The sequence below is a fragment of the Terrapene carolina genome, unplaced genomic scaffold (assembly GCF_002925995.2).
Source record: "Terrapene carolina triunguis isolate 2854851 unplaced genomic scaffold, T_m_triunguis-2.0 Scaffold51781, whole genome shotgun sequence".
NCBI classification, from domain to species: Eukaryota; Metazoa; Chordata; order Testudines; family Emydidae; genus Terrapene; species Terrapene triunguis.
Genome location: NW_020716132.1, coordinates 55,614 through 66,558, shown reverse-complemented (window position 1 = coordinate 66,558; position 10,945 = coordinate 55,614). Strand labels below are relative to the sequence as shown.

The window sequence follows — 10,945 nt, the reverse complement described above, 5'->3', positions numbered from 1 at the left end:
CCGAGCTGGGGGTGGGCCAGGAGCAGGCAGGCCGGGGACAGGAGCAGCGGCTCATGGTTCCCTTGTCTCCCCAGGAGTCTGGACTTGAGCAAGTTCTGCATTGGGCAGAAGGAGGAGCAGCAGCAGCCCATGTACGACCTGTATGCGGTAATCAATCACTACGGCGGGATGATTGGCGGGCACTACACGGCCTACGCCCGGCTGCCCAGCGACAAGAACAGCCAGCGCAGCGACGTGGGTGAGGAGCCGGGCTGGGGCCGCGCCCTGTCCAGGCCGGGGCTGTGCGGGCCGGGCGCTGACCCCGCTCTCCTCTCCCCGCAGGCTGGCGGCTCTTCGACGACAGCACGGTGACCACCGTGGACGAGAGCCAGGTGGTGACGAGATACGCGTACGTCCTCTTCTACCGCCGGCGGAACTCTCCCGTGGAGAGACCCCCGCAGGGGCGCCCCCCGGAGCACCGGCCAGACATGGCTGCCGCCGCCGAGCCGGCCGCCAGCCAGGTGAGAGCTGCGGTACCTGTGTGCTGGCTGGAGCAGTGCGGGTCTCCTGCCCATCTGCTGGGGGCTCCGGGCAGCCGCTCGCCCATCGGGAGGCTGTGGTGAAGAAAGCCGGGCTTTGAGGGAGAATGGGGGGTGCAGCCACAGGCTGGGGCTTGGCATGGGGTGCCGGTGGGCAGGCACCATGGTCCAAGGGGTCCGGGACAAGTGAAGCCGTGTCGTGAGAGGAGCTGGGGAGCCCGAGGGGTGGGGCAGGCGAGGGGGCAGCAGGGCCCTTCCATCCTCAGGGCTGCACTGCAGGGAGCCAGAAGGCCCCTGTGAGAGTTACGGAGCCTGAATCCCTGGTGACCCCAGTGAGGGGTCGCCCTGAGCGAGCAGCTGGGATGCCGAGGTGGCACCCAGCTGTGGAGAGGGCTCAGCCGGCAGCCCCGGCAGCGGGGCAGGAGGTGGAGGAGCCTGCAGGGAACCCTGAAAGCAGCCGGGGAGAAGCCGGCCTGCCTAGCGCAGCGCTGGGGAGACAGGGCTACGCGCCCCTGGAGGGGCAGCCGGTGCTGCGGCTCTTCGCATGGCTCCAGGTTCCCCTTCCTGGCCTGTGCACCACTGCTCAGAGACCCGCCGGCCCTGTGTGACCCCACCGGCCTGCCAGGAGATGGCGCCACTCAGCCAGGCTGCCGGCCACCTGCTCTTGCTGCCCCCTTGCCCGGCGTGGTCTCGGAGGGGTGCTTTCCAGATACTCGCTTGGCTTGGCGCCCGGCTGGCTCCTTGCCTGGTTCCTCGCCCAGCTGGGTCTAGCTCACCTCAGCTCCTCGCATGGGGCTCCGTGGTCGGGGCCTGGAGCGGCTGCTGCAGGCGGGAGTCCGGCTGGCTGCGTGGCTCCTGTCCTGGAGCACCGCGGGCCCTGTGCTGAGTAGGCCCAGATCTGTGGGCGCAGCAGCAGCTAAGGAGGGGAACTCACCCAGTCTCTGCGGATCAGCGACGGCCAGGGACCCTCTCGCCAGCTGGAGGCAGGGCAGGGGAGCAGTGCGAGGTGCCCGCTGGGGCTGCCTGCAGGGGGCAGCATGCAGCTGCTCGGATTCCCATCTGCAAGCAGCAGGAGGCGCCAGGTTGCTCCCCCAGGTCACCGCCGCCATCCTGGGCACTCGGTGCCCACCTGTAGAAACCGAACTGTGACTGGCTGCTCCAAGCTCTCCTGTGGCTGCAATTGGCCATCCCTGGGAATAATCCTCCTGTGATTGGCTGCCGTCTGACTGATTCTTGGTTCCCACCTCAAAAGCTGGGCTCTGACTGGCTGTCGTCTGACTGATCCACTTGTATTTGGCAAATCTGGGCTGTGATTGGCTGGCGCCTGTGCCCCGCGCTCCTGGAGCCGCTGGTCTAGGATTACGCAGTCACTGCTGGGTGCTGGGAGAGGCCATCCTGCAAAGCCAGCCCCAACTGGCCGCCGGCCTGGCTCCTCGGCTCAACCCGAGCCCGTCTCTGCCTGCTGCTGGAGCCCAGCGCAGGGCCCGCTGGCTGCCCGGATCACAGGCTGCGAGTGCTGGGGGCCTGGGAGGCTGGCTGGCCGCTCCATGGCCACGCTGCGCCTGGTGTGGGATGCGAGGCGGGTTGCTCGGTATGTTCTCCCCAAGTGCTGACGCAGGTTTCCACATCGCAGGCTTCTCTGATCTGGCAGGAACTGGAGGCCGAAGAGGAGCCCGAGGCTGGCAGGAGGCATGCCAGGACTCCCTGCCGGCGCCGCGGCCAGACGGCGAGCCAGGCCGCCCGGCAGCACCCTGACGAAGGCTGCCTCCGCTACGTTGTGCTGGGCACCATGGCCGCCATTATGGCACTCTTCCTCAATGTCTTCTACCCCCTCGTCTCCCAGAGCCGCTGGAGATAGGCGCTGGCAGGGCAGCGGCTAGCCCAGCCCTGCACGGTTCCAGCCGCCCTGGTGAGGGCTGCTCTGTGCCCAGGGCATTGGGACACCTCGCCAGGGAGGTGCTGGAGTGACCAGGCCTGCTCGCGACCATGGAGCCCTCGCCGGGCAGCCTTCCTTGCAGGATCCCGCTCTGCAGCATGCTCGGCCCGGCTCCTGGGGAGCGGGGACTCTCCAGGCTGCAGCCCTCCGGCAGCACGTGCTCTGGGGTGCAAGCAGCCGGAATGGCAGACCAGCGGAGCGCAGCTGGGGCTGGTGCAGCGCCTCCCTGCGTGGGTCCCCTCTACTGCAGAGCGATCTCCCTCGTGCTAGCCGTGGGCTCTGCTCCTGGCACGCTGGCGTGGTGCTGCCTCCGGCCCCGTCACACAGAGTCATTTGGGCTCATGCCCGCCGGACTTGGCTGCCTCCCTGACGATTGGCCCGCTGGCTGTGGCCTCGTGACTAATAGTCCCCAGTGTGCAGCAGGTCTGCCTGCTCCGCCCCGCCCCTCCGCTCGCCCCCGTGTGCCGGCCGGGAGACCCACGGTCCAGCTGAGTCCAGAACGAGCTGGTGGGGGCCAGTCTCCCTGCGCCTGCCTGGGGACAGGCGCGTGGGAAAGCGCGCCCGGCGCTGGGCCCAGGGAGTTCCTGCCAGGACGGCAGCAAAGGGCCCTCGTTGTGTACTGTATGGACCATATGAATAAACCGGGCTGTTCCAGCCATGCGGTGCCCGTCTCCTTTCTCTGCGCCAGGGAATGACTCGCCAGGGGCCGAGGGAACAGGCACCAGATCCCCCCATCTCTTCCGTAGTCACGCCACTGTGTGCCGCACTCTGCTCAGCCGTCCTTGGGCTGCTCCTCACGCCCGTGCCGCTGCCCAGCCTGTGGGGGAGCCTGCGCTCACGACTCTGCCAGGAGCCCGCTGGCCCCGCTTCTCATGCCGAACGCTCCCCCACTCCGAGCGAGCCTGAGAGCTGCACGGCAGAGCCAGCCCAGGCAGGTGGGGAACGGGCTCCGAGCCTGCGTGCGCTGGGCTGGGGGGCAGAGAAGCCCTGCTAACGCTGCAGAGCTGTGGGCTGAGCTGGGAGGAGTTTGATGTGCAGAGTGGCGCTGTGGGACAGAGGCGGGTCGCTCAGCGTGGCTCGAGGTGCATGGATCTGTCCAGATTTCTGCACTGCGCCCCCGCCCGATGCAGCCCAGGCAAGTCGTCTGGTGTAGGGTGAGGCGGCCCCTACGGCAAAGACCTGGCCATCACCCACCTGCGAATGCAGCCCCGCGGCCCCAGAGTAGAGCCCACTGTCGGCCGAGCCCCCCGCCCAGACTGCCTGTGCACAGCCCCTGCTGGCGGGGGTGGGCGAGCCCCGGCTCGTGCTCCGGAGCATCTGGAGCAAGATGGGGGCGCAGCGCACAGCAGATCTGGCCTGGGACGGGCCATGCCCTTGGCGCTTGGTTGGCTTCGCAGCCTTGGCTCCGCACTGCGGTGTGGCTCCCTCGCCAGGCTGGGGCTTTGCCTTCTGCGCTGTTGGCAGCCCAGACACAACGCGGGGCGCCTGGCAGTGTCTGCTGCTTGTGGCCTTGGCTGGCTGGGTGGGGAACACGGGGCTCTGGAGTCTGTGAGGGAGACCCCTGCCAGCCGAGGAACGCTGCACCGGCCTCTCAGGGTTTCTGGATTCCGGCCCAGCGCTGAGCCGTGGTTCCTCTGTCCTCACGAGGAGGAAGAGGCAGGGCTGGGGCAAGTCTCCGCCCTGGCACCCGCCCCTCTGGGTCTCGGGCCTGGTCAGTACAGGTTCGAAGGACCTGCCATAGGGGGAAGCGACAGGTCTGCGTCAGTAGGAGCTGTAGGGTCTTGCTCTTGGCCTGTGGCTTTGGCTGATCCCCACCCAGCTCCGCTAGAAAAGAGAGGGAGGGCCCTGCAAGCTAGTGCCGGGCGGCCCCGTGGCAGGGAAATTGGTGCTGGCACTGCCCACGTGGCTCCATGGGCAGCTACCAGCAAGCCGAGGGGTGGGCTGGAGAGCGTGCTCACACCGTGGCGTGGCCAAGAGAGATGGACGCCCGCGCTGGGCCTCTGCACTCTTGCCCTAGCCAAAGGAGTGAGGTCCTGGCAGCGGAGATGGCTGGAGCCCCCGTCACATAGCTCAGCAGGGCCTAGCATGCCGCTTCCCCCCACGCCCGAGCCTGCCCCTCCCTTGGGGGTCTCACGAGGCAGGCCGTGGGGATGGGATCCTGGCTCCCGCTCTGCTCTTTCCTTGGCACTGGCCGAGCTCCTGTGGGGATGTCACAGCAGGCTGGAGAAACCCATGAGCAGGCAGGAGCCGCCTGCCTCTGATCCCGTGAGCCTCCCGGGAGTCGCCCCTCAGGCAGCCCTGAAGAAGCACAAGGGGACGCAGCCCCAGCGGGGTGCTCTGGATCACGGGGGGCAGCCATCTGTCAGAGTCCAAGGCCGCAAGGGACCATTGTGATCATCTCGTCCGATCGCCGAGAGCAGATCCCTGAGGAAAACGTCCAGGCTTCAGTGCTGAAGTTCCAGGGGTGGAGAATCCACCCTAACAACCCCTGGGAACCTGTCCCAACAGTTACTTCCTCTCCCTTGTTTCCCGTCGGACTTTGTCTAGCTTGAACTGCCAGCCCCAGGATTGTGTTAGACCTTCCTCTGCCGGAGCCAACAGCCCATCGCCCACGATCTGTTCCCGTGGGGCAGGGACAGGCCGGCTCGTGGGGGCGCTCACCAGACTGAGCCCCTCGCCCCTGTCACTGCAAGGCAGGTTTCTAACCCTTTCATCATCTCCTGGCTCTGCTCTGAGCCCTCTGCCATTTATCAATGTCCTCCTGACCTTGTGGGCACAGACCTGGACCCAGGACTCCCCAGCGGTCACACCCAGGCCAGATACCGAGGCAAAATCCCGTCTCTGCTCCTCCTCCAGATTCCCTCTTTATACATCCCAGGATCACATTCGCCCGTTTGGCCACAGCGTCCTGTTCGGAGCTTATGCTCCGTGATTATCCACCAGGACCCCCAAATCCTGTTCAGAGGCCCTGTTCCCAGGACAGAGCCCCCGGCCTGAGAGTACAGCCGACCCTCGCTGTTCCTAGATGGATACACTTACCTTTCGCTGTAGGCAAATTGATATTGTCTGGTTGAGCCCAGTTTGCTCTGTATCACTGACTTTCTCTCTTTATTTGCCACTGCCCCAATGTTTGTCATCTGCAGACTTCCAGTGATTTCATTTTCTTCCAGGGCATTGACAAAAACGTTAACTAGCGAAGGGCCAAGAACCGCTCCCTGCAGGACCCCACCGGAAACACCGATGGTTCCCCACATGCAATTCCACGTTGAGACCTATCAGTGAGCCAGTTTTTAATCCATGTAATGTGGGCCACGGTAACTCTATAGCATTCTAGTCTGTTGATGAAAATGTCGTGCAAGGCCAAGTCACATACCTTACCGAAGTCTGTACATCAGCGCTATTGCCTTGATCCATCAAACTTGGAATCTCATCAGAAAATCAAGTTAGTTTGACAGGATGTTTTCTACAAACCCATATTGACTGGCATTAATTACACGATCCCCCTTTAGTTCTGCATTAATCGAGTCCTGTAGCAGCCGCTCCGTTATCTTGCCCAGGATCGATGTCAGGCTGACAGGCCTATAATTACCCAGGTCATCCCATTTACCCTTTTTAAAAATTGTTACACCATTAGCTTTCTTCCAGTCATCTGGAACTTCCCCAGTGCTCTAGGACTTCTAGAAAATCAGCATTAACTGTCCAGCAAGCTCGTCAGCCAGCTCTTTTAAAACACTTGGATGCAAGTTATCTGGACCTGCTGATTTTAAAATGTCTGACCTTAGTAACTTCTGTTCAACGTCCTCCAGAGATACTAGTTTGTGGGCAGTAGCAGCATGTCTTCACGAAGCAAAGGTTGTAAAGGACTCCGAGAGCAGGGTGTGAAACGCCATCAGAAGGTGCTTTGCGATAATATCGAAGATATTACCAAGCCGGCTGGTGGTTGCTTGGTTCAGACTGGGGGGGACCTGCTGGGTGCTGAAAGTTTTCTTGGGAATGTGATCCATGATGCCGTCACTTACACTGACCATGCTAAAGGGAAGACGGTGACGGCCGTGGACGTGGTTTATGCTCTGAAATAACTGTCGTACTTTCCGCGGATTCAGTGGCTAAGCCTTTCTCCTGCTTTACCTTTAAAACCAAACCAGCCGGAGAGAGGAGTGGCATGGGGGGAGGAGGAGGAGTCTGCGTTCACAGTGTTTTCCACCAAACACCGAGCAGAGATATTGATACACCTCCTCTCCCTTTTCTGCGTGTTTATTGCGAATTCTACCATGTCCCTCTAGTAACGCACCAGGACCATTGTCAGGATTCCTTTGGTCCTAATACACTTCAACTCCTCCTTATTGTTCTTAACTCTGCTGGCCATAGATTTCTCCTTGTGTCCCCTGGCTTCCCTTACCAAGTTTCCACAGTTCCGAGCTTCTGATTTATATTCATTACCTTCAACTGCCCCTTTCTTCCATTTGTTGTGTAGGTTTTTAAAATTTATATCCTAGAAAGAGTTGCCTCCACTTCCCCTCTGAACGAGGTTGGAGTCTTAACCAACGCAGCCTCCTTCCTTGCGTGTGGCTTTTTGAGCGGCCAGGCCAGTGCTGAGAAACCATTGCCGATGATCAGTCACGTTTCTTCCTCCTGGCTGCTTGGCTCAGACGTGGTTGCAGCTTTGTGACCTTGGTCCTTTTAAAGCACCGTGTGTCTGTCTCCCGGAGCGGGACTTGCCCCTCAGTTAACGTGAATGCTGTGCTCAGGGGTCAGTCCCCCTTTCTCTGGCCAGGCCCGGCCTAATGTCGGATTCCCACGGGTTGGATACAACGCTTGGAGTGAGGAAATTGCCCTCTCATGCTGGCGTGGCTGTTCCGAGGGCGCCCCCTGCTGGCGGCGTGCTGCCATGACGGCCGTGTGCCCGAGCCCCTCCTCCTTGTAGGGGGCCCCCCCAGGGCTCTTCCTTGAGCACCCTCCTGCTGCAGTGCTGGCTGGCTGGCTCCTCAGCCCGGGTCCCACCCCCTCCTGGGAGCGCGGCGCTGGCATGGCCTGGCTAGGAACAACCCTCCCGTTGTCGGCTCAGGCTCCCTAGAGCGGTGCAGGGAGGCGTGGCTGCAGCTCAAGCTGGACAGGGCTGCCCGGTCTGTGCCTGCAGGAGAGCGTGGGCCTGGCCCTGGCACCAGCTGGGCATCCGGGCACAGCTGCCCTGCTGCAGACAAGGCGACCTCCCCGCCCGCGTGCAGGGGCCTCTGCTGCTCGCTCAGGCAGTGGAGGAAGCTGGTGGAGTGGAAGGTGCCGGGAGGTGCCGCTGGCTCTGGGGCCCTCGGCGTTGCTGCTGCCTCCTTGCCATGTTCTTGGGACGCCTGCTGCTGTGCGAGGCGGCTGCTGTCGGCACTCAGGGCTCGCTGCCCCGGCCTGCCGTCCACATGGGTGTGTGTACACACACCCGCTGTACACGTGTACACACACACGCACCTCTCTGGGCTGGGGCCGTGCTCTGAGCCCCGCTGGGGCCCTCACCCTGCTCAGTAACGCTGCTGCCCGGGGGGACGGGGGGAGGATAGGAGCTAGTCTGGGCCTGGCCCTGCACCATGGGCATGAAGGGGTGAAGGGAGGGCTGCCCCCTCTGACCTCCTTGTTCTGTTTGCAGGGCATGAACCCCGTGTCGTTCGGCTCCAGCGTCGCCCCCGAAGGAGGCCCCCCGTTGTCCCCTGCCGGGCTCCCGGATCGCTTTGCCAGCCCTGCAGAGTGCCCCGCCCCCTCCTACAGCAACATGGAGGAAGTCGACTGAGGCGCAGCTGGCTGCTGGCGGGGTGGATGTGCAAGGGCCTGTTCTGTGGCTTCCCCCCTCCTGCCCTTTGCTGGGGGTCCCTGCCTGGCCCTTCTCAAGCACTTTCCTCTCGGCCCCTGCACGCTGCCCTGCTGGGTAACGGTTTCATTGGCTGCCAGGCAGGGGCAGGGATAGGAGAGCCCAGAGCTGCATGGACTGTGGGGGCCTGGGGCAGCTCGCTGGGGATCACCTGGCCCCAACCCTCCATCAGCCTGTGGCCCAAATGGGGACAGAACCTGCTGCTCCTTTGCGGGGCTGGGGTTGGGGTTCCTCCCTGCCCCCCAGGGCCTGGCAGCTCCCTGCGATGGTAGTTGGCAGGGTGGGTGTGGGGCAGCCTGGGCACTGCCCTCAAGGGCAGGCTCCCTCTCCAGGGGCTGGGCTGCCGGCCCGGGGCCCAGGCAGGGCCTGCCTAGGGTGGCGTTGCCCGCTCCTTGTGTTGCTGTTGCCAGCATCCCCGTGGTGCCCATGCAGCAGTGGGAGCCTGGCACGGGGGGGTCGCAGCCCGGCCCTGCTCCATTCTGCCAGCTCAGGCTGGACCGGGTGAGAGGAAGGCAGGTGCCTCTGCGAACGGGCGCTAGAGCCAGTGGCTGGGGCAGCCTGGATGGGCACATGCCCTGGCCCAGCAGCCCCTCCCCGGGGCGTGGGCCCCCTCCCCATTCTCCGGTGCATTGGCGCGTTCTCTGGAATCTCGTTCTCTGGCCCCTGGCCCTCGACTGCTGCTGTCTCCCCCGATTCTCCCCGGGCGGAGCCGCTGCCCCCTCCCGCCAGCCGCTGCTCCCCCTCACTTTGTATAAAGTTGGTGTTTGTCTTGAGTCATTAAATTCTACTGAACTCTGCCTGGGGCTGTGGGGCCCGTATGTGGGGTGCTGGGCCTGGCCACCCCATGGGGGGTGCTGCCCTGGGCCTCTGCCCACCTGGAATTGCAGTGAAATGCCCTCGCTTGCAGCAGCGGGCCAGGCCTGAGTCGGGCAGCAGAGTGCCAGCCCTGAGGGTGTGGGGGGGCAGAGAGAGAGCCCTGCAAAGCCGCGGTGCCCATTTCCACAGGGCTCTAGGCATCAGCCAGAGTGGGGCCAGGGCAGGGAAAGGGTGGGGCAGGCCAGGAGAGGGGGCGGGGCTGGAGGGGTGGGGGTAGGGCAGGGCAGAAGGGATTGGGCTAGTGGGGGATGGGCAGGAGGAGTGGGGGCGGGGTTGGGCTAGCAGGGGATGGGCAGGAGTGGGGCTGGGATAGGGTGGGGCAGGCCAGGAGAGGGGGTGGGCTTGGGCTAGCAGGGGGGGGGCAGCGTATGAGGAGTGGGGCCAGGGCTGGGCTAGCGGGGGATGGGCAGGAGGAGTGGGGACGGGGTTGGGCTAGCAGGGGGGGCAGGGTATGAGGAGTGGGGCCGGGGATGGGCTAGCGGGCGCTTGCCCCACACACTTTCGCAGTCCTGCAGCCGGTGGGGGTGGTGCCAGTGGGCCGCGCGGCTGCAGCAGCTGCTGGGACTTGGGGCCCGGGACCCCCATTCGCAGGACTGGGAGCAGCGATGGCTGCTGCGGGGCGCGGTGCCAGCCCCCCACGGGCGAACAGAGCCAGCCCAGTGTGATGATGCTGTTCTGGCGGAACCCAACTGAGAGTGCCAACTCAGGACAAATTGCTCAAACAGGGCAGTTACAGCCCTAGGCAGGGGTTTTTCCACCTCTAAGGCCTGGTCTACACTAGGACTTTAATTCGGATTTAGCTGCCTTAATCCGAATTAACCCTTCACCCGTCCACACTACAGAGCCAGTTAATTCGAATTAAAGGGCCCTTTAAATCGATTTCTGTACTCCACCTCGACGAACGGAGTAGAGCCTAAATCGATTTTGTTAATTCGAATTAGGGTTAGTGTGGACGCACACCACCGAATTACTGTGTTTAAGTTAATGGGGTAGTGTGGCCGCACACCACCGAATTAATGTGGTTTAAAACCGAATTAAGGTGCTTAGTGTGGCCGCGCACAATCGAATTTATACAACCTGTTTCCCAAATTCGAATTATCTAAATTCGGATTAATCCTGTAGTGTAGACATACCCTTAGGCAAACCAAACCAGCCAGACTAAGAGGACTTCGGTCTCACCCCACTGGCTAACCGCAAGTCTCACAAGCAATCTCCTTAGACACTCCAGTTTCCCAGTATCACCACCAGTGCCACTCGTTATGGGGACAAATGGTTATGAAAACCAACACCCCAGTAAAAGAAAAAGGTTCTCCTGATCCCAAAGGACCAAGCCCCAGTCCCAGGTCAATATACAAATCAGATCTTACCCACAAATCACGCTGTTGCCAATCCTTTAGAACCTAAAATCTAAAGGTTTATTCATAAAAGGAAAAAGATAGAGATGAGAGTTAGAATTGGTTAAATGGAATCAATTACATACAGTAATGGCAAAGTTCTTGGTTCAGGCTTGCAGCAGCGATAGAATAAACTGCAGGTTCAAATCAAGTCTCTGGAATACATCCCCCGCTGGGATGGGTCCTCAGTCCTTTGTTCAAAGCTTCAGCTTGTAGCAAAGTTCCTCCAGAGGTATGAAGCAGGATTGAAGACAAGATGGAGATGAGGCATCAGCCTTATATAGTCTTTTCTAGGTGTAAGAACACCTCTTTGTTCTCACTGGAAAATTACAGCAAAATGGAGCCTGGAGTCACATGGGCCAGTCCCTGC

At 62.1% G+C, this 10,945-nt stretch overlaps 1 protein-coding gene across 1 annotated transcript; it reads left to right on the top strand.

Moving 5' to 3' along the window:
• Positions 1–74: 74 nt before the first annotated feature.
• Positions 75–8,753, top strand: LOC113405965 (ubiquitin carboxyl-terminal hydrolase 19-like; the record flags this gene model as incomplete). Its single annotated transcript, XM_026647302.2, has 4 exons — positions 75–238; positions 322–500; positions 2,152–2,370; positions 8,087–8,753. Coding segments are annotated over 4 exons (703 nt in total), but the record flags the coding sequence as incomplete, so codon positions are not given.
• Between the last annotated feature and the right edge of the window lie 2,192 nt (positions 8,754–10,945).